The following is a 27,963-nucleotide window of genomic DNA, read 5'->3' as shown; positions in this document are numbered from 1 at the left end:
TGGATGAAATTTCTCTCACCCCTCCACTAAATTAAACGACATTCAAAGTCGCGTCGTAGTGTGGCGCGGCCGTGCGGCGGAACGAGGCCACAGTCCGGAGAAACTGAGAGAAACCGCGGGATGTTAATGGTGGATGGATGGTGGAAGTTTCCTCCTCACTAGTCGTAAAAAAGGTAGAGAACCGATGAACTGTCATGTGAGTGGTAGGAAAAGAAAGAAAAGATTTTGATTGCGGTATGTGATGAATGCTAACCAGGTTTGCGCCACGAATGTATACACGCGTGTGTTTGACGTAATGAGAACGAGAAACGGCACGCGCGCTCTTGGTGTGGCCCTCGTATATTTAATTGGAAGTGCATGTTGCGGCCTTTCGTTTGACATGTACGTATATGCATCTTTCGAACATTCTCTTTTTTCCATTTTATCGTTCTTATTTCTTCCTTATTTTCGTTGGCCTCTAAATTTTTTTATTTGGTTCTCTACCTCTCTATCTCTTTCTTTCTATTTCTTCCTTTCTCTTCTCGAACATTTCTCCACACATACAGTTTGTCCAGCTTCCTTTTTATCGCGATTCGCTGCACGAAAATTATCGGCTCTATCTTTTGTTTTACATCTCAGTTTAGACTTTATACCGTTGCATTGAAATCTTTATCGAGATAAAGACTTAATCTCGATAAAGATTTTGTATCTCGGATAAAAAGAAACTTGGGGAATTATAAATACTGAGGCTTTCCTATCGGTCGACACTTTCGACGAGATCATCGAGCTCCATCGTGCTGCGGAATACATTCGTATGCATACGCCTTAAAATCAGATTGGAGAAAAGAAAGGACTGTCGGTATCGATTCTGACAAAGCTTTTCGCTTTATGCAAATATATATATATTGTATACTCATGTCTTCCTGGAGTGCATACGTTTGTTTATTTCTTGCTTTTCATAACCGAAACTGAATTTGTGAGTGGATCTGATACAAAGATATACGATACGTCAATGTCACGGCCGATAACATGTCGTGAATTCATCGTATTCTGTCGTACAAGAACGATGCGTCGCGAAAATAAATTTGAAAAGCCGCCGATTGGTTATGGTTTGCGAATCATCGGACGATGTCGTTGACTCTCGTTCTTTGCCGTATCACGAATAATCTCGCCCGTCGTCAGCTGACGAGATATCATTGACCATATCATTACGAGTTCGGCGCGATCTTCGTTCAGATGAACGCCGATATATTACCGATAACAAACCATTTTTAAATATAGCATACGTTAGATGTGCACTTTTTTTTGGTAAAGTATATATTATGTGATTTGTTTTTGCGAAAAGCTTCAAGACTCGATGATTTCAGGGCGTGCGATATTTTAAAACGCTTTGCTCTTTGTGGGGGACAAAGATAAAGAAACTGCCACTACATATATCTTGTAACATAGTTAAGAAAGGGCGTTGTTTGGAACTATATCGATTCAATGATCAATATATTACGCTTTCTTTTTTATATGAATAGAAAAATGAACTTAAAACTTATCAATGAAATTAAAATTGTCCGACTTGTATAGTTTCTATAATGATCATTCTTGATAACCTAGATCTGGATAACATGCAATATGTGTAGCGGTTAAATTCGTATCTAGTATTTCTTGCGACGCTTTCAAATAATATATGAAAAAAGAAATGTAGAAGATCCCTTTCATCTTCACCGAGATGGGAACATATCATATGTACATAAATCTAGAACAGTAGTAACAATTTTTCTATAAAGAACCAAATTCTAGTCAGGCCAGAAACTTTCTGCCTTTTTTTAACGTCACTTAATAATGCTCAGTTTATGCATAATACATTGAAATGATCTAACGTTTTTAATCTTTCCGTTTTACGCGGTATTATTTGTTCGCTCGTTCTCATTTTTTTTTCTGTTGGGTTCATCACTCCGACCGTTTTAAACTCATTCGGTCTGTTAGAAAGCAGAATAATGATGGTATTCGTGAATGATAGTAATAATAATTGCAACGATGACTAGGTACGTCGCACTTGTTCAAGCTCGTTCGGATGTGGTGCACCGTTTACGCTTCGCGCCAGACGACAAAGAAATAAAAGATCTAATTGCACCAACCGTTGACGCATTTTCTCATTGAGTATTTGTCTCAGTTTTCTTTGTCATTCATCGACATTTTTAATTCGTGTGATTGTCGAATTTAAGAGATTGTTTTCGAAAAGTAGAGAACAAATAGAATATATGATAATAATATTAAATTTTCAAAGAAAATATATTAGCCATTTGAATGAAAGTACGTCTGTTTCATTAAACGTTTCTACTATTTATCTCTTGATTTTATTGAATTCGAGTCGAGTTATATCCTCATATCTTTGCATTTCTTCTCGCTGAGTATTAAAAGACGTTACATAGATGCGTAGTTTCGAATAAACTTCGATCGTCTCTTTATAAATCGATTGGGATTCTTGAGCAGAGGCAACGAATTTAGATACATGATTGAAATGCATGCCGTGAATCGACAGTAGCATCCGTGGTGGTTTAGCATCGACGTTACGAAGAGCCGACGTTTCGCGTGAGTAGATCTCTTTTCTTCGTCACGTATTTTTCGTGATTCTTTTAAACTATTTCTTATTTTTTTCCATTTAAAAAAAAACATTGTTATATATACTTTTCTTTCTTCTATTTCTTGTCCTTATTATCATTCTATCATTATTATTATTATTATTATTATTATCATCATCATCATCATCATCATCATCATCATCATCATCATCATCATCATCATCATCATCATCATCATCATCATCATCATCATCATCATTATTATTATTACTATTATTACTATTATTATTATTATTATTATTATTATTATTATTATTATTATTATTATTATTATTGTTATTATTGTTATATTTCATGGCTGTTTTCTTGGGTGTCGAGATGCCGGTCATTTACGGCATTTGTGGGGACGACTCCAATTCGTTAACAAAGAGCCCTTGTGAATGTGAGACATTAAATTATTTAATATCTACTATATAAATAAGCGGTTCAATGGAAAGTGGACTATTGTAATTAAAGTGGAAATTAATAAATAAATGATTAGGCTGTTGTGGATATGGATTGGTCATAGTATTGTCATTCATATATATTTATATATACATATATATATATATATATATATATATAGTATTATCATTATTATCATATATTTATTATTATATAAAGGACTAATAATTGTATAATGATTTTGTTTGAGATTATTTTTTATTCCATTGTAGATAGCGTTTTTTCCTTTCTTTTAGATAAAGTCTAGCTTTGGAAGGAATCGTTACTTGGATAGAAAAAAGACGCATTACGTCACGTCGAGGAAAACGTTTAGTGAATCATGTTCCGCATTTAATCGATCGTAGTAAAATGTTAGGAGAGAGATTCTTCGCAATAACCACGTGTCAGAGGGGAACGCTGGTTAAAGCATAGTTTAGAGTGCAGGAAGAGCCGAGGAGATTTCTCTACTATTTTTACTCTTTCAATTGTCTCGTATTTCTAGTCGCTATTAGAGTCACCGATTGGATTCGTTCTTTCTTTCGTACTAACTTCTGTATTTGTCTTCTTACCGTTCGTCGCCATTTTCTTTTCGTTCAACTGCGATACCTTCTATAGATTACCCGTCACTTATCGTTTCTTTCTTATTATCATTCTTCATTAACTTTTAATGGAAATTTTTGTTCTTGCGTTTTTGAACTGTTACTCTATGTGCATATCTATTTGTTTATAATATATGCACGCTTATACATACGTATCGTATAAAAAGAAATTAACACGCTACGAATGTTGCTTTATCATCATTAAAAGTAGTACTAAAGTAGATTTTAAAAATATCCATTAACTTTCTATTCTTGAACGTGTAACAGGTTATTGTATTTCTTTTTACACATTCTTTATATATAAATCAAAAAGTAAATATAATTTTGTGCATTCTTGTAAAACTCTTTTCTTTTTTCTTCTCCTATCCAATTCGATTAATCACGACTTCGAATAACGAATAGTGTTAAGATCTGAAGATAAGTGCAAAGATTGTCGTAGATCTTTGATAAATAAAACAGTCGGAATCTTTCGTTTCCAAGGACATAATTTTGCAGCTGCGATTAATAGTTCTAATCTTATATGCATTAGACATTATCGCGATGGTCGTGTATATATATATCGTTGGAATCGGCATTACGATAATTCGACCTCCATTTGTAATTCCCTGTTTTCCAATGTAAAATCACACGCAAATCCTTTCTTTTCCTCCATAACAATAAAATGTAATTTAGTTTCTAAACCGTTTATAAGGTTTTCTTTTCCTCTCTTCTCTCTTCCTCTCTTTCAGGCAAATTTATTTTGTTAATTCATGAATAGAAAAAAAACTTAAACCCTTTCTTTCCACTATCTTGCCCGGACGTCATTATTGTGAAGACAACGAGAACATGTTGGATCAAAGATCCTTGTAAATTCGATTTTCCTTTTAAAGTAGATGATTTTCGAGATGCGTCATCCCGGTGTCTGACAATCCTACCTTCGGGTTTTAAACCGCGTGGGGTGGCGATATGCCTAATTCGAACGATGCAGCAATAGCAGCAACGGCAACCTCTCACTTTCTTCTTATCGTTTGCATTGCTAAGGAGACTCGATCGAAAATCGAATCGACTTTCTGAACACTAACAGCGATTTCGAATTCGTCTCTCTCTCTTTCTCTCTCTCTCTCTCTCTCTCTCTCTCTCTCTCTCTCTCTCTCTCTCTCTCTCTCTATCTGTCTGTCTGTTCGTCTCTTTCTATCTCTATCTCGCAATACATCGAGCGTATTTTTAGCGTAGGTCTTCGCGTTAGGGCTATGACGAATCCTTCCATAATTAGAACTGTCACACGTTGGTAAGCGAAGAAATCGTCTTTAAGTGTAATTTAAGGCACTTTAGAAAGCTAATTGAGGTGGTCCCTATTTTTCTCTTTTTTTCTTTCTCTTCATCAATTGTTTCGGCTAAAAAATCGCACTTCCTAGACGATAATGTCTCGATAAAGGAAGCATGAGTTAATCACGAGACAGCTCGTTCGTGTGGTCATCTAATGACGAGACTTCGTAGTCTCTTTTGAACTTTCGTTTTCGTTAGGATCTCAAGAATAAAAAGGTAATGTTTTTAAAAAGTCACATTTTCTATTTCTTTTTCTCTTTTTGTACACGATAAAACGCATCTTGTCTCTATAAGATGATCCTTTGTTAAGTTCCTTCTATCTCGATGCAATATACCTGCTGAGAGATACGATACATGAAATAGTTCTAAGCGATAAGTGTTATCATGGTCTCCATATTGTGCCAGCTAGATGTTATCGTTCGCTATGAATTGGCCTACCGATAGTGTAGTCTGTCTTCTCCTTTTCTGTCAGCATTATTCTTGCCTTGTCTTTCTCTTTCTCATGCTCCCACTTATTTCCGATTATATGCAAATCGTTTGTTCTTTCTTCGACGTTAGATAGACATCCCGCACAGTACTCCTACGAGTACGCCTGTAATTTTCCATTAGATGGTATTCCACCTTTTTCTTAGCTAGTCATTAGTTAGATTTCCGATTGATTTTAACTCATTTTTTAAATATTGCCCTTTTTACTATTGTTTTTTCTTTTCTTTCTTTTTTTTTACTGTTTTTAGTGAGCGTTAAGATTATGTTTTATTTATGGGAAATCATGTAATACGTCTTTATCTCTCTCTACATATCTTTTTACGGGCTGTATTTCGATGTTGGATATACTGCGTTTCTCGCTATAAACGAGAGAAGAGATCCATTTGTATTCGCCCCTCGGTCGAGTAAAAGAGGAAGGGAACCAATAGTGGCTGCCGACGACGCGAAGTACCGACGAAAATCAAGAAACTGTAATGCTGCCGGAAGGGCTAGCTATAGGTATATCATATAAAGGGTGCTGCCTACTGCACCCTGCTCGTCCTTTACAGTGGGTGCAATGAATAACGACGAACAGAATAGGGTGTCTGCCTTCTTACCAACGGTGACATCTGTCTCGCGTCCTTTTTGACGTAGAAAGCTTTACAAACCTGATCGCGAATTCTCAGAGATAATTTAGAGGCTGTCCAGTGAGCAAATTTCATACCGTTCAAAGAACATACCATTCTTAAGGTTCCATAATGTGATAGGTAACGATAACGCATTTGTTGTTGGGATTTAACAGATATTTCTTTTTCTTTTTTTTTTATGTAAGTTGTTCGTTATTAATTATGACGAAGACGTCTAAAGGGGAGGAGCTTATTCATATAATCTTGATAAATAAAAGACGGGAAATAGCGTGAGAATGTGATCGGCTTATGGTATTTACATTAATATTCGACCTTGATACTCGAAGTATTAAAGGCCAAGTTGAGAAAGACACGCATTTCATTTTTAATATATATAGTTCGTTAGTTTTTACCCTATTATCTTTTGATATTCTACATCTTTGATTTTCATTTAAAATACAGTCACTTTCGCGACTATGTTGGAACGATGTGCGCCCGTCAAGTGCACGTATGCACCTACTTCATTTGCAGCACGATCGTGCTGTTCTAATTGCGTCTGGCAATCGCAATGCCTAACGAATATGTTAAGCAGAGAGATAAGAAATGTTGGATTGTCGTAATTACTTGGTGTCGAGACGAACAGAATTTCCGTAGTGTTCTGCTTGAAGCTCTGCACGAGTGGCGTCAGACAGAGAAGGAGAGCACTTAAAATACAAGATTTTTTCACTTTTTTCACCATGACTGGCTGTCCGACACGATGAAAATCTGCTATCAAAGGACACCATTGGAATTCCATGAAAAACATCGTGCTGAAAGTAACGAGCCGAGTTTACGTTGGCAATTTCGTGTTTTTCTTTTTATTATTCCCCACTTATTCGTAAAATTGTGTCAATTAACTTGAGAAAAGAAATGGGAGACTCTAATGTAGCATTTAGAATCTTCTTTTTCTTTTTTAATATGAAAATTACATATATGTATATAGATTTTTGGGAAGGAAAGTCAAGGTCTGCTTGATAACGTCACATTGAGAAAAGACAAAGAGAGTTAGAGAGACAGAAAAATAGATTTCCTTCTCATTTCCTGTATTATTATCTTTAATCTCTTTGATAAATTCTTAACCTTTGATTAAAATCGACATCGTGCATTGTGATTCGCGTAAATCTCTCTCTATCTCTCTCTCTCTCTCGCGTCATGTTATGAGTCAGAATACACATGTCCTCTATGAAACGTGTTTCATTAATACTTTTTTCTGAAAAATTGAATCACTAGATGATACGCCAACGAATATAATTATTGGTTGATAAGAATCCCTTGTTTGTTATCCTATCCTTAGAAAAAAGATATTCAAGTAGAAATAAGTATTGTATTAGATGATATACTCCGTTAATATCTAGGAAACAGAATCTTGTTTGTATTTATCAGATTTATATTTATTAGAATTTTTGTTACAGCATATATATTAAGATTTAATCTTGTTATCTTCCTTAATTTTCAACAAAAATAGGTATAATTTTCTTCGAATGGTGAACGATGAATAAAAGTCAGGAAATATTTTTTTACGATACATTTTGTTGTGTTAATTGATCTTACGATACTATAAAAGATAATGATAGAATAATGATCTTATATTAGTTATCAAGTATCGAAGGAAGCATACCAGTTAATTTAATCGATCTTGCATCAGCGATCTCGCCTACGTCTTCATTCGTCATCCTTTCTTGGCAACGAAGTCGTCGATCTGTACAATATAAGCTACGGTATTTTTCGCTTAAGAACCTACAAAATCTTTATTTAAACACACTTTATTGTTTTTATTTATATGAAAGTGCTATTTTTACATCCCACATACTGTTTTCATCTTAAAATGGGTTAGGAGTTCTTGGACCTCGTTGTAATATTATTATTCCGAACTAGTCAAACGACTTTCTCGCGCAGAATCTAAAAATATATTTTAATATAAGAATCTATATAAACGATAGATGCAGTTTTTATCTACGTCGTAAAAACGCAGTTTCTCATCTTATGATATCAGTAATTGTGGAAACCTGTTCTTAATCGATCATGAACGATACGTTCCTTATTAAAATGCAAACATTAAAATTAAGCGGATGATATAGCCATTATTGATTTAATTAAGTAGGTTTAATTAATGATTTAATTTTATTTGAGGTACTTTAATCGAAACAGGAGAGTGTACGTTTAATTTTCGTCTTGCATTTGATTCGTTAGTATATGAAGTCTGACTATGTTTGGCGAGAGTTCATTTCTTCTCTTTTTTTTTCTTTTTTTTTGTCGTAACGAAGCGTAATGAAAACTTTCTCTTTCACAGTGTAATTTGTTAGAAAATTTGGACAAAGATGGAGTCATGTGCGACGATAATTCTTTTGGAGAATAATCAACTTTAAAAAATTATGCTCATAGGACATTAAAAATTTAGGAAAGTACGTCTTTAAAGAGGTTGTGAAATTTTTCACGAGATTCCTTTGATCTTCCTATCGCAGGGTGGTTTTCTTTGACAGGAGAAAAGGGAGAAAGAGAGTGAGAACTGGTATATTTTCTTTTATATGCAGAAGCCTTTATGAACTCAACGGCGGCTGTGCATGCACTCATTAACGATATTAACGGAAGACGACTAGCAGACAACGCGTAGGTTGAAGACCTTTGCATCCTTCCCTCTTTCCCTTTTCGTAGCTTGCATACAACAACGAAGCATGTTCAGCAACACACTACTTAGGTGCATTCTCCGACGTGGACCTGCATATTCTCGTTGTCGAGCACGTGAGCGCGTTCATTCGATCAAACGCGCTTTGCTATTCTTATCACATTGATTTTACTCGGTGCACGCATTGTAACAGTTTCAGCCACGAACTTTTTCGTTCGCCCACGAAAAATCTTTATCGTCTACGTGAAAACATAAGAAAAGGGCCAGTTTAATCGTGAATCGTGACCGTGTTATACGATGATATCTTTTTTTTTTCGTTCCTTCGATTCTAAAGAAAAGTTGCACGGTCGAGATACGTACGTACATACGTAAGTAAACCGTGACTTGGATTATAAATCCACGATTTAACCTTTTAGTTAAATTTTTTCGAAAGTGGGAATAAAGACATGTACACGTATTGGAGAAGAAGAAAATTTGTGGAAAATCTAGATTTGTCGGAAAGCCAATTCTCTTTCTTTGTTCGTTCAAAACACCCGCAAGCAAGCGTGTCCATCTCAGCCAACATTTTCTTTTTTCTTTTCCTTTCTTTTTTTTTCTTTTCAACGCCCACGATCGTTATAAAATTGGTCGCCAAGAACCGGCCGCCCTAGTTCTCTCTTCTCGAGGAATTGCATCTCGACCGTTCATTCGCCCATCTCCTCGACCATCGTATTTATAGAGACGTACGGTTAAGCTACCCTCTTCTGAGATCGCATTTTCTACGATCGCCTTTATTTCAGATAAAGTAGATAAGCTCTAGCGACGATAGAACATCGAAGATGCACGAGCAAATGGGGAAACAAAAGTGTATAGACTAAAGAGGATTTCTCCCTTGGGATCAGCGTTTTTCTTGGCCTACTATCATATCAGTAGATAAGTTTTGTTTGATATAAAACTCTTACTACGTATATACACCATCTGCTTGTATTGATATCGATCTATTATCGATAACGCGATTTAACAGGGATTACCTTAAATGGAAGCAGATAAAAGTATGTCATTATTACTTTTGTAACATCATCGAACATGGGCTTCTTTTGTATAGGTATATACGATTTTACGAGAACAGACCGTTCTACACCATCATAAAGCTGGATTACTACGGCGATACCATTACATTAACTGCAGTACCAAAATAACATTTAACGAAAGGACACTGCAGTGACATTTTGATTGCTCAATTTTCATTCGTTTCGTATAGCTTCTAATAGATAACCTAGTAATCCGTTTACCTACTTCAAATTATTCTCAGTTGCGCTTAGTATTTAGTATTCGGGTCGATCGCTTCGTTGACAGTTTCTCTATCTATCTCATGATAAATAATAAAAACTTACAGTAAATTGTATGCCGATAAACTTTAAATGATCATCGTTACTGTGATCGATATCTAATCGAAATTATACTGCTTATATCCATTGTTAAAAAATATTCATCGGATATAACTACAACAAAACATACTAATGTCCATATAAGTATGCGTATCAAAGTTTCTTTTTTATGTTGTCCCGAAAGTTTCTTTCGTTTTTAAACATTGCCAGAAAAGTTGCAGATAGCAAAAGAAACTTTTAGGGCAACCAAAATGTATAAAAACATATATATAAGAAGGAGAAAGAATCATTATCACAAAAATGAGTCAATAAAAAGACATAGAACACGATCATGTCAACAATATAAGATTAAAATGATTGTCTTTAAGATATTATTAAAGATCGTGACCTTCGTTTACGATGATTGTCGTCGTTCTGTAATCGAGGAAAAGATGATATATGTAGTTTACTATTTGCTAGCATCTACTTGAGTCTCGATATTCGCGACTCTTATATCTTAGATAATGAAAAATCGATGGGCCCTTGTATTTCATAGTTTCGTGTGCGTTAGCCTCTGTCACGTATGACTTCTTGTTCGTGTTTCGTAATTTTATTCGGAATCCAGAAGCACGAAGAGTGCTTCCTTACTTCCTTTAACATAAAAATCTACTAGAGAAGAAAGGAGAGAAAATAAGATCGATGGTTATGATGCGATCATGAAGTAAATGTTACGGGTTGTACACGATATTGCGATTAAAACTAATTAAAACTCGAATGTTTAATGCATGTTTTTGCTCGCTTTAACGGATTTCACAATTCGCTTGGCTGTTTATACTTCTTGTAAATATTACTCCTAGTTTCTATTTTATCCGATTCTTTTCATCACATGCGGAAGTCGTTCCGATGTGTTACGAGCATACAAGATATTAACATTGAGCAGTGTGTTAATAAACATTTGCACTCTCCTTTTGTATATAACACCATATTTACATACATTCTATACTTACATTTCTATATGAGTTGACGTGCCGAAAAGAGTTAGCTATTAACGCAAAACTCGAATCTAGGTTGCTGATCCCGTATCTTCTGATTATCCTCGTTACGAGCTGATAAATCATAAAATAATTTATTGGTCGTTTTTGATATTACAGAAAATTAGTGAGACTAGTAACAATAGCAAATACAATATTATTACATTAGGGTTGTACAGTGTGGTACGAATGATCGCATTTTTCGTAGTTATATCTAAGCACATTAGAATGCACATAGAATTTTTTAACAGAGATCAGTGATCTGCATATGAAATAGGAGAAGAAAAACTTTGTCACACTTTACGATAAATAACTTCTTTCATGTCTACATAATTTTATTTATATTTTATTTCAAAAAGTCTCGGAATATCTCCGTAACCGACTGTATAGTTCTACATGCGGTTATAATGTATATAGAATACGTATGTGAAAAACAACTTGGTAACATAAATTCTGTTTTGCGGATACCATTTTGCTAAACTGATCGTCTAGCTAGTTCTTCCCACTTATTCTTCTCAATTTCACGCGATCGGATCTCTCAGAAGGTGGAAGTTACATAACCGCGAACGTTCGCTTCGCCATAGGTAATGATACATCGACTACGTTATCGGTAAGAGTCCAGGTGTAACACAATGGATCAGCAACAACAGCAATCGGGTAAGAAATATCAAACAACGGCAAATTCACCGGAGGCGGCTATAGCTAGTGAGGTCTTCGATCAATTTTGCAATGCCACCACCCTTAAGTCCATACTTGGCCATTATCGACATCTTTGTGAGTTGCTCAAGATCAAGCCGAACACGATAAATCAATTTTATCCAAAATTGAAGTCGAAACTGCGATCGTGGAAGGCGCAAGCCTTGTGGAAGAAATTCGATCAAAGGGCTAATCACAAGTGCTACAATCGCGGAAAGGCATGTCCCAATACGAGGGTGAGTTAACTCGTCTGCTAACATTGACAAACGATATTTGTTCTTTTCAAAAGATAATTATTAAAGAGAATTAACTTTTGTTTGCAGGTTTTGATCATAGGAGGTGGCCCTTGCGGGCTTCGATCCGCGATAGAGGCACAATTGTTAGGTGCAAAAGTTGTGGTCGTTGAAAAAAGAGACCGCATGTCTAGGAACAACGTCCTACACCTTTGGCCCTTCGTCATTCAAGATCTTCGTGGATTAGGCGCGAAGAAGTTCTTTGGAAAATTCTGTGCAGGCTCGATCGATCATATCAGCATACGACAGCTGCAGTGCATCTTACTCAAGGTCGCCCTTATTCTCGGCGTCGAGTTCCATGAGAGCGTCAGCTTTGAATCGTTGATATCACCACCGGATAATCAAGAGGAAGCCAGTAAGTACTTCCTTCGACTAGAGCCATGAGACGATCCTATTATAATCCAAATATTAAAACATCGTATTTTTTAAAGTATACGAGTTGTTTGATATGTTAGAGATAATAAAGTGCACAATGGCTTTACTCGTAACAATTAATAAATTCATTGAAATTATCAAGTCGAAGGAGGATTATAAGTTATCAAAATGCATTTATTATTCGAAAATGTCTGATAGCCTTGGCTTTAACACCGTATGAATAGGTGTATATATATAGAGTATATAAAAAAGCCTGAATGCAATCGAAACAACATGTTTATTCGATGCGAAGTCGATGAACGAATATTTTTCTAATTGATATTTTGTTATGTGCATTCTATAATTAATTCGATAATTCTTTAGATTTCTTTTACTAAAGTTTAATTCGTTTCTTTGTCTATTTGATTCACAGAGATCGGATGGAGAGCTAAGACCTCACCTGCCGATCATCCTGTATCGCAATACGAATTCGACGTGCTTATCGGTGCTGATGGAAAAAGAAATACTCTCGAAGGTTTTAAACGCAAAGAGTTTCGTGGGAAACTCGCTATTGCAATAACAGCTAATTTTATAAATAAAAGAACCGAAGCCGAAGCACGAGTTGAAGAGATCAGTGGTGTCGCATTTATATTTAATCAAAAGTTTTTCAAAGAATTGTATCAAGAAACGGGTATCGATTTAGAGAACATTGTCTATTACAAGGACGATACGCACTACTTCGTCATGACCGCCAAGAAACATAGCTTGATCGATAAAGGTGTTATTCTTCAGGTGAAAGTCACATAGTATCTGTAGCAAAACTATTGTCGATTAAAAGACTTTACTGCATAATTACGTCCATTTATAGGAAACAATATTATAGAAAAGAAGCGATATTTATTCCAAATTTAAAATTAATTTTTCGTTTTTAGGATCATGCTGACACTGCCAAACTCTTAGCAAAGGAAAATGTAGATCGAGAAGCATTGATGTTGTATGCGAGAGAAGCTGCTGAATTCTCGACGGAGTATCAAATGATGGACATGGAATTCGCCGTTAATCATTACGGTCAACCGGATGTGGCTATGTTCGATTTTACATCGATGTATGCTGCAGAAAACGCAAGTCGTGTTTTACATCACAACGGGCATAGATTGCTCATGATTCTAGTCGGCGACAGTCTTCTTGAGGTATGATATATGCTAAATAGAATCTAATAAGAATTAATTCTGCCATTAGAAACTTCATTGGTTATCAGTCTTATTTTTTGATATCTTTACTCTCCAAAATTTTAGATTAAAGTAACAATATTATATGTTTCATAAATCTTAGCCTTCTTAAAATAAAATTTACAATTGTTTTAGCCATTTTGGCCAACTGGATCTGGTTGTGCAAGAGGATTTCTTAGTTCGCTTGATGCTTGCTGGGCAATAAAAGGATGGGGTACATCCCTGACACCGTTAGAAGTAATAGCTGAACGAGAATCGATATATAGGCTTCTTGGTCAGACGACTCCAGAAAATTTAAATAGGGATTATGCCGCATACACTTTAGATCCTCATACAAGGTAGAAGCTTTTGGTTCTTTACATTATACGTAATTTTAACGTTATTTTCTTTTTATATAGATATCCGAATTTGAATTCTCATTCGGTTACTCCTGCACAAGTGCTTAGTTTGGTGGATACAGATGATCCAGAAATAATTAAACAACCAGCAGTACAAGCTGAAATTGACATCCCTAAGAAACGGCGACGTCGTGGTAAAATAAAATTTAAAGATTGCCTATTATTAAATATGCATAATTAGAAGATAAGATTATTCTCTTATTTATACAGGTATTGGATAAGCATTTCTATTTGTTATAGATCTTAGAGCAGACTCTCAAGTGCATCCGGACGTATTGCTTCGTTGGTTACAAAAGCAGGTTGCTCTTTACGAAGGCGTACATATAGAAGACATGGGTGCTTCTTTCAAAAGTGGTTTGGCTATCTGTGCCATTATCCATAGATATCGACCTGACTTAATTGATTTTTATAGTTTACAAACAACAGAAGCAGCAACAAATAATCAGCTTGCTTTTGATATTTTAGAAAAGGAACTAGGCATATCTCCGGTAAATTATTAGATAATGGAAGATTAGTCATTTATTTTAATAATGTTCATGTTATATATTAATATTATTTTTAGATAATGACCGGAGAAGAAATGTCCCAATGCGATGTTCCTGATAAATTAGCTATGTTTTCCTATTTGACTCAAATATACGAAGTTTTTCGCAAAGAGATTCCCCATATAAAGCATCCTAAATTGGTACATAAATTTAAAAATATCTTTATTATAGTTAAATTAAACATTAATATTATGTCTTGTTTGCATTTATGATTTATAGGAACTAGACAATGAAGAAATATCATCGCATCTAATATTAAGCCATTTGACGGCCGAACAGAAAGCACAACTACTTGGACATATTGTCAAACAAGAAAGTGCAACGCGAACAAGACATTCACGTTTACGTCAATCAAGTGAAAATATACAGCAGCATGGAGATAAAAAAGGTGATACCATCAGCCGGCGGTCTAGGAAAAGACGAAGTATGGAGAAGATTGGTGCAACAGTGGTAAGAGATAAATGTTTATTATTCAAATAGTGCTATGCTTAAATGTTTAAGATTTTAGTTATAACATTAGAATACGCGAGCTATTATTATAAACAGTTATTATACGCTCTTATAGTCACGGTGGCAGAAATTCGAAGATATAATACTTCATGGGCTATTCATATCGTTATTTATAATTCTTGGACTTACGGTCACTGTGCTACGGGAAGAGGTTATTGCGTTCTGACTGTCATGCATGATCTGCCAAATATGAATGGAACGTTTGAAGATTATCGGTTACATACAAACTTTTTATATATATTTGTATATATATTGAAACAATACAACTGCTATCTTCTGAAATATTTTAATTTATTTATAAAATACGCGTAGAAAATATTGTGGAAGAAAAAACGTAATTATTAGCAATAGTAAAATATGCTTCTTTGCATGTAAAACAGAGAGATAAATATGCTTAGTATATTTACATCTTAGTGAGCTTCACAGCAAAAAAGATGGTCTTTTAATTCTTTTTTACAATTATTTTGTTTAATTTTTTAATAATAATAACATGGATATATTTAAAACATATATACACACATACATTATAATATGCAATACACAATACAAAATATTGAAAACAGATTCAGTTTGTCAAAAATTAGTAGTTTATTTTTATTAAGTTAACACATACTATACATTTTAAAAACTAATGTGAAGGAGGAAAGGCTGAAAAGACTCGATGAAATAGAAAAGAATCGTGTCGAACATATGAAGAGGCGGCAATTCTTACGAAAAATGGCAACACAACAATTCTACAAAAGTATGCAGATGTTGCAAGCAAATGCAAAACGGGAAAGAGATGAGCCTTTTGAGGATTACTCGATATTCTTATATCGTCAGACTGCTCCAGATTTCAAGGATAGAGTGAAAGATCTGGAGCAGAAAATCTTGCACCCAGTAAGCTAGATACTGTGTTATGTGAGAAAATTTCTTACGTTTTTGAAAGAAACGTTAATTTTCTGGTGTTTGGTTCTAAAGTGTTGTCTTACAACTGCTTTATCATAAAATTTTAATATCAATTCCTAACCACTATCAATGGTGCAAACTTTATTACGCAAGTAAACACGGAATGATAATATGCCATGAAACAAGTGTTTAATGATTGCTTTGAAAATAAAAGATGAATGTCTTTCCTACAGGCTAAAAATAATTAATACATATAAAAACATGTAATGATATTACATACGTGTGAGCATTGTTAGGAATTAAGTTAGTAATATTTAGAAATCAATTAATACAGTACTTAAAAATCGTAAGAAATGAAATTACTTGTCTAACAATAGTATAATAACTTATAAGATGTTTTAAATTTAATCTTTATTACATAAATACAGATGATATAATATTATCATTATTATTGTTAAGATAAATGTCGTATGCGCGATTTACACTAATTGGCTTCTAAATTCTCAATTTATATTTACAATAATGTATAAACCTTGCTCTTATGATTGCTTGAAAAGCTCCAGATTTCTGTTTGTTGCATGTATTATTTTCATTTTTTTATATTTTGTTTTACTTACATATTTGTTATATTTTGTTTTGTTTTTAGTATTTTGTTTTATTGTTTTATTTGCCTTTAATAATATGTTAGTATTATTAATTTAAGCTTGTGTATTTTATATTTTTCATAGGACAGAGAATCTAAGTTACATGCCAGTCATCATAGGTATGGAATAGATGAAGAATTTTCCGGACGAATAAAAAATATTGAACATAAATTAAAGGGTTCTGGGTTGCCAGAAAAAAAGCCGAGAGATCTTCTACGTGCTATTGGTTTGTTATTTTATAACTTTATATATCATACATTTTATATTTTTAAAATAATATACATTTTAAAAATAATAACTATATGTATAATACATCAAGGCAAAATTGAAAAAACCGATTGGAATATTAAAGAAATAGAAAGAAAGATAGAAGAAAATAAAATGGGCCATGGAGTGCGGCATGACAAGGTAGAACGAGTGCCGAAATGGAGTCGAGAACAGGTTGGCTAGAAATAATATTATATTATTTAAAAATTAATGTTTTTCAGATGTCTATATGCTTTATTCAGTTTTTAGCTCGACAAATTAAAATGGAAAAGAAGGGGCATGATCCAAAGGACGCAAATAGTAAGTATGCCGAAATTGACAATACCCTTAAAAGTATTGACAAGAAGATTAAAGAGGGTAGTGTACTTGGACACAATAAAGTCTCAGCTATGGCTGAGCAATTTTCAAGTAAAACGCAGGATACAGAACCTAAGGTGCAAAAATCGGTAAATATTATATCTTATTAGTTTATAGTCCTCTTTATATAAGTGTAAATATTTTATATGTATTTAATATTATAGATAAGAGATTTTTAGACAGACTGTATTCAGGAAATACATAAACACAATTTTATACAAATGATGACATTTTATGTGTTTATGTTTAATAATTTAAATTTATTTTTCAGAATACTAAAACGCCACTTACATTACCTGCGCAAGGAGGTTCAGAAATGTGTCATTTTTGTAATAAGAGGGTTTATCTTATGGAAAGGTTGAGTGCAGAAGGCAAATATTTTCATCGAGGTTGTTTCCGTTGTGAATATTGTTCAACTTCATTAAGAATAGGTTAATATTATTTCTTCATTTTCAATAAGCAATTATATGTAATTTTGAAGTGAACAGAAAATTTAATATTAAAATATAATGCTTTTAAATTGTAGGAAATCATACATATGACAGATTAAAGAATGGTGGACGCTTCTATTGCACACAACACTTTGGTCTTTCAGGAACTATGAAAGGTAGAATTGAAAAGAAGAAATCTACAGTAAATAAAGAAAATGTAGCAAACACATCTGCTAATACAATAGTTCCAGAGAAGGTAAATCTTATATAATTCAGATTGTACATAATGATGTTAGAACCATATTTTATATTTATATTTCAAATTACTTTAGATTAATATACAAACGGAAGGAGTCGTAGGACTTGACTTGCTTGATCGAGGTCAAACACCAGAAAGAATTGAATTTGAAAATTTAGCAAGAGTATCAGATACGGAAGAAGCACACAGTCAAATGGACGAAGACGAATGGACGGATAGAAATTTTGGTGCTTCTGCAGCGGAAATGGGCTCCAGCGATGATATTTCTGATATGAGGTAAATCTATAAAGAAAGATTTCAATTATATTATATTTACTATGTAATTTATTATATTCTCAGTGATTCAGATGACGATAATGAAGTTTTTGAAGAAGCAATAGATCAGCCATTGACCACAGAGGGAACTTTAGAATTAGCTAAAAATTGGACACTTCGTTATTCCAATTCTCAAAATGCAGCCGGACAATCTGATACAGGAAGTAACGAATATGAAGACTCCAGTGATGAATATACTAGTGAAGGTATGATCATAAAATAATTGAGATTATTATTACGAAAAAAAAGTTAACTAGTTAATTATATTCTTTTAAATTCTATGTAACAAGATTTTTATTAAATTGTATATAGAGGATGAAAGCAGTACTGCAACAGAAGATGAAGATGATGCGCGTGCTCGAGAATTACGCAAACAAGAGGTCTGGTTGCCAATTCCTCCAATGAGTTCTGACACAGATACTGGTTCAGAAACAGAGGTGAAAATTTTTCAAGACTCTATAAGTACAGTAAATCAAGATTTGTTAATATTTCCTGAATCCACTTTTATACATGACCCTAGTATAACATCGCCCTCCATAACAAATATAAAAAGTAATAAAATAGAATCTCCTAAAGACGATATTATTGGAAGTAATATTGAGAAAATTGAATATATTAATACAGTACAACCTTCCATAGAAGTAGATGGGCCAACTAAAAAAAATGTAATTAATAATGGTATAAACATAACTAATCAGACAATGTATTCTCATATGGATATTGATAAAGATCTTATTAATGATGATAATGTATTATGTAGTAATAACATTGATATGAATGAGAAAAATACAAATACAGATATTATTATAGATAAATCAAAAATTATAGATCTTTCAAATGAATCTCTGAATCAGTCTTTAAGTACAACAGAATCGACTCATAAAATTTCTGTAAGTAATAATGAAAACTTACCAGACTTAATTGCTTCTTCTCCTAAGCCAAATAGGCAATCATTACCATCTTCATTGTTTGACATTGGTGAATCAATTAAAGAAATATTTCAAGATGCATTGATGAATACTGATGCTGATGAAGATTTAATTAAAACAGAAATAAATGATGATAATAGTAATAAATCTGATTCATTAAAATTGTTTATAAATACATCCGAAGATGCTACATGTCCAATAGTTACTGTGACATCACCTTCTCCTACAAGTGAAATACCACTTGAAAAATTCTGTGCCGATTCAACAAAATTAACAATACCTATAGAAGTAATTAAATGTCCAACATCTGAACATAAAAATACTGCTTTTGATAATTTAAAACACGATTTAAAACAAAGAAGAATAAAACATGCAACAAAATTACCAGAACTTCGACCATTATCTGTTGAAAATGCACAATTTCAAATGAATAAATATTTTCAGGGCAATATTAATTCTAATACGAAATTCGATAAAAAGATTATAGAAAAAACTGTTCACAATGAAAATATTGCTGATATAAATGATCAAATGTTGGACATTAAACCTAAATTATCAGATAAAGTTGATACAAAGAATATAATGAAATATTTTCAGATAACGAAAAATAATAGTTATAAGAATGACAAAAATAAAAACCAAACAAATAATTCTGTTATAATAAATACAAAAGTAAATAATAATATGAATATTAAAAACGTTAAAGAAGAAGATAAATTTGATATTAATACTAGTGTTAAAGAATTCTCTCAAATTAATAAAGAAACTGAAATCAATGATATAGATTTCAACATTAAAAAATTCCCTCAAATTAATAAACAAACTGAAATCAGTGATGTAGAAAACCATCTCAACCTTAAAGAATTCACTCAAATTAGTGAACAAACTGAACATCATGATGTAGAAGATCGTCTTTTTAATGACAGAAATTTGCAATCAACAATTATAGAAAAGATAGAAGAAATACTTACTAATAACGATTCTCTTAAATCTTTTACAAATTTGTCTGAATCTATAAATGTAGAAAGCACTCATATAGAAAATGAATCCATAGATCAAAATATACAAAAAGATGATGCTTTGTATATAAATTCTGATTGTCACAGTAATAATTTTCCTGCACTTGAAAATTTAAATAATGTAGAAACTTTGTGTGAAGAAATTTCTGATAATGAAATTGATTCACTTTTGAAATTAAATAACATAAAAATATCCAATAATACAGACATGCCCAGCCATTTAAATGAAATACCAAAACGGCCAGAACGAAAATATTCAACTCATTCAAATAATAATTTATCTAAAAATAATGTCCTTAACACTGAATCTACTTACACTCCTGAAGTTCCAATAAGAAATAAAAATTCTAAAGCAAAAATATCAATTTCAAAAGAAAGCATAATACCATCGAACATGGAAGCAAAATCTAAATTAGATAATTTGATTTCATCTTCCAATAATAAAGAAATAACCGTACAATGCGATAATTTCGATTTAAAAAAAAGTAATGTTCAAGAAAGTTTTAATAGAACAGAACAAATTCCTGTGTCAGTATCAAATGTACATTTGAAAGAAAAAAGTTATCCTTCTGATAACCGACCCTTGTTAAAAAGAACTTTTTTACACGATTCCACAAAGTCTGTTTGTTCCTCTAAAAGTGATAAAACTAAAAAAGATAAATGTATAATTTCATAAAGTATACTAAATAATTAGTTCTTAAGTATATAGAAGATATGAGTGAATTGTGTGTGATAAAATATAATTTTGGCACTTGACTGTGTCAAGGACATATATTTTGCAACTTATGATAATTATTAAAGCATATTGTGAGATGTGTTAATAAAGTACATGAAAACAAGATAATACTTGGCTGATGGTGATACATATCATAAGACCTGAAGCCATTAAAAGTAAGGTAACAAATTTCTATATATGTGAATGGCGTGGTATTAAATTAATGTAAATTAACAGATATTTAAACTAATTAATTGTTTGTGCTTGTGCAATATTACTAAAACCAAAGATTTTTCTCACCAGGTTATTGATATATTTACAATTGCCACCAGCCATTACTTTATTATAAATCTCACTGCTTAACTTTAAATAATAGTGTTCTAATACATTAAAATGAGAAATACTAAAGTTATTATACGGAAACAAATACAGGGTCATATTGTTTTTTCTTTGTGGCTACTTTTAATAAATATTTGTAGTTTTATTTTGTTATACTAATATGCTAAATGATTTTTAGATATTATTAATATGTGAGATATAGCTTTTTATATAATATGATAATGTATTCATTTGCAGGTTGCTTCCGACGATGGATCAACAGAAGAAAGCGAAGAAAATTCGGCTACAGAAATATCTACAGATTCTGAATTTGAGCACGATGGAGTTACACCAACAAGGCATGAAATTCCAGAAATTACCATTAATGATGCATACGTTCGAAAGACCAGGGGTAATTATGTGGAACCTAAGAAAGTGCAGGTGAAAAGTAAAATAATATCATCAATTAATGGAAAGTTTAAACAAGAAAAGGATTCAGAAGGTAAAGTTGATTCGGGAGATTTAAATCCTACAAAAAAAACGATACAAGAAACTAAAACTGAATCAAAATCTCCAATGCTTGGATCTAATTTCAACACAAACAATCTGTCACCATTAATTAATCCACGAAAAGGTGACTACCTATTAAATCGCACGCATTCTACAGAGGGAATTGCATCTAAATTGTCTTTAGAACTCAAGAAAAGATATTTGTTGGGTGGACCAGCTCTTGGTGGCTCCGTTATGAAGTCTGGTTCTACTTCAAATGTAGATACAAAATTAAGAAGTCTCACAGATGCAATTTCTCAACATCAGAAACTTTTAAATCCAGCTCCTGAACCAAGTCCAACAATGCAAGCATTTTTACAAGGCACAAGCAAATTACACTTAAGTAATAGTCAACTTTCTCCATTATCACCTACTATGTTATTTTCTTCTCAATCTGTTAGACCTCTATCAGTTAATCAAGTTTCTAAAATCAATCCAAACAATGGTTCTTATGAACATAAAGCTGCTAGTGGAATATCAGATCCATCTAAAATACATCTTCCAGATTTGGTAACAGAAACAAGTATTTTAAAATCTAGGACTGCTCCTAATGTCAGTGAATCTATGAAAGATGCTGAAAAAAAACAAATAGAAGAAAAAATTTCTCCCAAAACTAATGATACCAATACAAAATCTTTGATACTAGAGAATGTTAATGCTCAAAATACAGAAAAAACTCATTCTACGGGTTTAGATGAAAATATCAGTTGCCGCCCTCGTAGTCCATTACATGAAACATCAATTATTGTTCCTGAAGTACATTGGGTTAAAAACAAAGAAGAACTAAAAGAAGCCGATAGTACAGAAGACTCAGAAATCGATAGTGATTCTTTATCTTTAAGTGATGTTGAAATAGAAGAAGATAACAAGGGCGAACAATTACTTACTGCAAATTTATCTCCGCCAAGACTTCAAATTCATAGTACAGATGGAGATCTTTTGTTGGACGAAGGTATTGAAAAAAATAAGGTATTGGATATCTGTTCCACATTTGAACCAGATTCTATCGAATGCTCAATTTTCCGAGATGAACAATCAAACAATGAACAAATAGTAACACAGTTAATGCAATCATCTTTAAATAACGATAAATTAATTGAAGTTTTAAATAACAAAATAGAAGAATGTGATTTACATGATAATAATAAACAAAGTATTAGCAGTTGTAGTAGTCCCGCGTCAGTGGCATCTGCAATATCTAATAAACAAGATGATTCAGAGGAAAACGACGTAACAACAACAGCTGCGCTTACTGAAACAGAATTTTCAGAATGGGCTCGCGATGGTCAAGATTTAGTTTCTTACGACTTGCAAGATACTGATTTTGACATAAATCCTGAATTTGTAACTAAAAGAAAAAATTCAAATCTATTCTATGGAAAATCATCTGTGTGTAATACGACAATGATGAAAAGAGAAAATCCGGAAAATACACAAGCATATACTTATAAATTGGATAGAAGAACAGAACTTCCATTAAATAATACTTCCGAACTTCTTGCAAATGGAGAAAACATTGATTATATGGATACAGACAATGAATCTCTTTTAGACGACAGTCTTCAAGATGCGACTAATACAGCATTACTTAAGAACAGAGGATATGTTGAATTTGTAAATATTAAAACTATTGATTCTTTGAGAAGTAACATAACCGATGCACCAATAGCAACATTGGAATGTGAAAACGACATTTGTTCAGAAGAGGAAATCGTTAATAATGAAAATATCATTGAAATCAATCCTGTAACTATGGATGATGTCATGAATAAATTAAATGGTGCTACAAATTCTGCAGATAATAAACCTCAAGAAAGTTCAATTTCCAATAATACAGAGTCAAGAACTGTTCAAGAGGCACAAATTATTTCAGAAGCAATTAACAATGATTCATTGCAATCTATGGATGAAGATAGTTTGTTAATAGTTGAACCTGCTGAAGATACAACCACCAGTGAAGTCATTACAATACTTGCTAGTCCTGTTAATCCACAAAAATCTATTGTGCCTAAAGAAGAAGTACATGAGCAAATACAACAAGGAAAAACACTTGCAGATTCGAGTAATCCAGATTATTTAGAATATGTAAAGCGTCTTCAATCAAGAATTGCAGAATTTAGTAATGCTAAAGATTCAATAGATGTCCGAAAATCCAAAAGAAAAAATTCTAAAAACTTGGCGCAGACTCGAACAGCGGAATTAATAGCAGAAGAGATTAGAAATCAGGAGTCACTCAATAATAATAATCTCAATTCTCCTGCCACTTCTCGTAAATTAGAAGAAATTACAAGAGAAAGATCTAAGCAAAAAAATGTTATTGAAGATTTGTTAATGGATAAATTGGTTGCACATAAACAAAAATCTGCAGAAAAGAAAGCCAGAAGAGCAGCAAGGGCTTCTTCTTTTAGCTCTGTACTATCTCCAGTGAAACTACCTACTATCGCTGGTACTACAACTAATAATACATCTGCAACTAAATTCGTACCAACATCTTTAGAAACGCAAATTAGTAATACTACTCATAATATGACATTTGCTGATGCCAAAAAAATATTGCAGACAGAACAATCATTACCTGTTGATTCTAATATATCATCTCAAAAAACAGAAAACAATGAAAGTACTTCTTATAAAAAAAGCACAAATCAAGCAGAAAAATATGAAAATTCTGCATCTTCAAATTTGCATAGTGAAATGGACAAGGATTTCAAAACTCCTATTGCTCCACCTAGATTCAAACATGAGGAAGCTAAGAGAACAACAGAAAAGGCACGACAAGACGCAAGAGAAAGAGCTAGGTTGAAAAGTGATGAAGATCTAGGATTAAGTCCGGAGGATAAAATCAAGGAATTAAAAATGAAGTTCGCACGTCGACAACATTCGGTCGAAGAAAGAAGAAAGACAGAAGATATAGTATCACCCGAAATTAAAAGCAGATCTTTTAGTTTCACTATAAATAAACCAGGATCCAAGCTTCAAACGAGTAAAAGTACAGATAATATGAAAGCAATAACAAAAAAAATGAATCTTAAAGATGTATCAACCATAAGTGCAAAATCAATGGACGAATTATCAAAAGCAACTAATACTTCCAATTCTGATAATGTAACTGGTGGAATGAAAGGAGAAACGAAAAAAGCAAAGGATCCAGAAAGACGGAAAAGTATTATTCAAGCAGTTTCTGACTTCTTCTTCAAGAAGGAAACGTCGGTCTCTCCGCAGAAGGACAAGCTATCGATGTTCCGCCTTACATCAAAATCTAAGGGCAAAGTAAGTGAAGGCAAATTTTGATGCCACATTACCTTGAACGTGGTGCGCACGTTTTTTTATCCATTTCTAACTGGTTCGTCTTAAAATGTTTCAGTTATATAAATCGTATTCGGATGGGTCAGATGTAAGCAACTAAGTCATTGATATTAACTTTTGCCATATTAGTTTACTTGTGCCAGTATTTGTATTAGCTATTGCATATCATGAAGGTACCACGATTTTATTTTCGTTTGCTGTATACTTTTCTGAATGCTTAACAAATTTTATATGTACGCCATGTCCAATTGTAGTTTCTAGTAAATATTGTGCCTTTGCACTGTAATAATGATTTTTTTAAGCAAATGACAGTAGTTGTATTAGGGTTTTATTTGAAACATTCATGCTTTTTTTAGAGAGTGATTTTATTTCAGTATCCGCTTTTAAACAATGTACATAGTGTGTATTGAACATACCCCAACTTTTATATGAAATTAAAATCAAAATCTTATCGAATTCAAATAAAAATCATTTCCATACATTTTTTCAGATTGATAAAGTGGATTCTACAAAATTAAAGGCAAGGCCCAAGAGTGTTTGTGAAAGTATGCTTATAGGAAACTACCTCAATGAAAATCCTCCAGCTATACCTCCACCACCTCAAGATTACATTAATATTACAACACATATTTCAGGTAATAATTGTGAATATTAAAACATTGCGATATTGTGATATATTAGAATATTTAAATAAATTTATTTTTATGTCAGATGACAGTTTATCAGAAGATGATACAAAGACTGCAGCTTTGTCTACATCTCAAGTACAAAAGGCTATTGCTACAGAAGGATCTTGTAATAGCATTTCACGTAAAACAAAAACAATGAGAAAATTAACGCGGCAAGCACAATTGAAACGGTATGTAAATAGAAAAATATTTAAGAGATTTTATGTCATCAAAAAGAAAAAAAGTAACTGCCTGATTTGTAGACTGAGGATGGCACAGGAAATACAAAGAAAATTAGAGGAAACAGAAGTAAAGCAAAGAGAATTAGAGAGTAGGGGTGTTAGTGTTGAAAAAGCACTTCGTGGAGAAGGAGGTAATGTAATTATTTATTACATAATTCTGAAAAATTCAAAAAAATATCGTGAACACATATATACGTTAACATGTGATATTAGTTTATGATAAATAAAGATAATTCTTAAAAACATAGTTTCGTAAAATCGAGATGATTAATCTTCGCCAATTATGAATTGAAACGAAATTTTTTATACATCTTAAATAGATTCTTTAATGATATGAGGTGTTTAGATTGTTCAGATAGAGAAGAAGCAGATTTATTAAGGGAATGGTTTGATTTGATGAAAGAACGTACAGAACTACGGAGATATGAAAAAGAACTTCTAGTACGTGCACAAGAAGTACAATTGGAAGATCGTCATGAAAGATTACAACAAGAGTTACGTGAACGCTTAGCTGATGATGGTAAATATCTATAATAATTTTTTTAGTTTTCTATAATAAATAATATATTAATAAAATATTTAGTATTGAATTAGAATTAAGTTTTTGTATTGTTTAACACTTATATCTGGGTTTTGTTAGATGAAAAAAAGACGAGTGCTGATGTTGAAAAGGAAGGAGAAATATTGACTGAAATGTTAGAAATTGTTGAAAAACGAGATACACTTATAGCTCTTTTAGAAGAAGAACGACAGAGGTATTGTAAATTATGGTCGATTTTGTAATATATTTTATTAAATGTATAAATAATACATATATATACATATTATATTATATATATGTTTTTTTCCAGGTATCAAGATGAAGATCGTGATCTTGAAGCTCAGATGTTGGCTAAAGGCCTCAGATTAATACCAATGAAAAAAGTGTGCTCTAAGTATTCAGTTTAATGTAGGAATTGCACTCTGTATACAGATTCCGCTTTACTTTTTTTATAAATTAAGTCTATTTGAAAAATGTATTATAAAATTGTAGGTATCTTATAAATATGGACAGTCAAATCAAATATTTTATTTTTGCTTCAATGTTTTTCATTATAAATTCAATGCAGATACTCTTCAAACGCATTACATATTCTTTAAGTATTCATAAAATATAGTATTTTACACTAATGATACGCTTAATATGCAGTTAGTGCATAATCAGATCAAGTTATATGAATTTTTTAAGATTAAGATTTGGCTCAGTCTTCTCTTATCAAAAAAAAAAAAAAAAAAAAAAAAAAAAGGAAAGAAAGAAAATGTATGTTACAAATAATACATAAGTGCAATGAAATATAAAAGATTCCCATTACAAATATATTTAATACAATTTGACACACTTGAAATTAAAATTTTCAAGCGCTACTTGATGAAAGAAATCATAATATACACAATAATGTACTCAAAAGTGTGTACGTATGGGCATAAGCAGAAAGCTCTATAACAGTCTCAGGACATACTTCATAGAAAACGAAGTTTGGTGTATACATAAAATATCTTTGAATAATTCATTATAAAAATATCTTATTCTTTTATTAAAAATGATTGGGATATATTAGTCACAGACATATATTTAATAATTATAAGCAAGTAACAAATAACATATTTTTCAAGAAATATATGAGAAAATTTGTAGCAATTATACAACACAGATTGGTTGTGCTACAATTCGTAAATGTGACGACTTAATAAAATGAATTAATTTCACATGAGCAATATGTATAATAATAAATTAAAATTATATTAACTTTGTGTGTTCAAAGGCCTAATTATAAAAGAATATGAATGACAGATAATTACTTAATTTATAACTTTCAATATTAATTATTTATTTGCAAAATTTATTACACACATGTGTAAAGTAAATAATCTGAAAGAAGAAATAATTTGATAATTATTTTTCAAAAAAATATTTGATATTTA

At 32.3% G+C, this 27,963-nt stretch overlaps 1 protein-coding gene across 10 annotated transcripts; it reads left to right on the top strand.

Annotated features, from left to right (window-relative positions):
• Positions 1-18: 18 nt before the first annotated feature.
• Positions 19-27,300, top strand: LOC124951875 (F-actin-monooxygenase mical2b). 10 transcript variants are annotated; one of them, XM_047500890.1, is made up of 30 exons: positions 35-173; positions 257-381; positions 2,464-2,562; positions 2,931-2,994; positions 11,654-12,001; positions 12,089-12,413; positions 12,846-13,204; positions 13,345-13,602; positions 13,777-13,979; positions 14,040-14,173; positions 14,280-14,527; positions 14,602-14,724; positions 14,804-15,034; positions 15,734-15,973; positions 16,711-16,852; positions 16,946-17,067; positions 17,136-17,339; positions 17,522-17,681; positions 17,777-17,937; positions 18,014-18,216; positions 18,280-18,461; positions 18,568-18,692; positions 21,495-25,055; positions 25,150-25,179; positions 25,582-25,726; positions 25,803-25,950; positions 26,023-26,132; positions 26,348-26,521; positions 26,642-26,756; positions 26,853-27,300. In XM_047500890.1, the coding sequence occupies exons 5-30, from the start codon at positions 11,702-11,704 to the stop codon at positions 26,947-26,949; spliced, it is 8,100 nt and encodes a 2,699-aa protein (XP_047356846.1). In that variant the 5' UTR covers positions 35-173; positions 257-381; positions 2,464-2,562; positions 2,931-2,994; positions 11,654-11,701; the 3' UTR covers positions 26,950-27,300. The 10 variants fall into 10 exon arrangements, 9 of the variants coding, with proteins under 9 accessions (XP_047356845.1, XP_047356842.1, XP_047356843.1 ...); XM_047500886.1 differs by lacking the exon at positions 2,464-2,562 and having other exon boundaries at positions 32-381; XM_047500887.1 differs by lacking the exon at positions 2,931-2,994 and having other exon boundaries at positions 32-381.
• The last annotated feature ends 663 nt before the right edge of the window (positions 27,301-27,963 follow it).

This window comes from Vespa velutina, chromosome 9, assembly GCF_912470025.1.
Source record: "Vespa velutina chromosome 9, iVesVel2.1, whole genome shotgun sequence".
NCBI classification, from domain to species: domain Eukaryota; kingdom Metazoa; phylum Arthropoda; class Insecta; order Hymenoptera; family Vespidae; genus Vespa; species Vespa velutina.
The sequence above is the reverse complement of the archived record's forward strand: the minus strand, read 5'-3'. Positions and strand labels throughout refer to the sequence as shown.

Bases quoted from the DNA above. Each gene is read 5' to 3' on its own strand.
- LOC124951875 (XM_047500889.1), top strand. From the start codon at position 11,702: ATGGATCAGCAACAACAGCAATCGGGTAAGAAATATCAAACAACGGCA. The intron at 17,938-18,013 runs GTAAATCTTATA...AAATTACTTTAG, and splicing joins ATACAATAGTTCCAGAGAAG to ATTAATATACAAACGGAAGG. The intron at 25,951-26,022 runs GTATGTAAATAG...CCTGATTTGTAG, and splicing joins CGGCAAGCACAATTGAAACG to ACTGAGGATGGCACAGGAAA.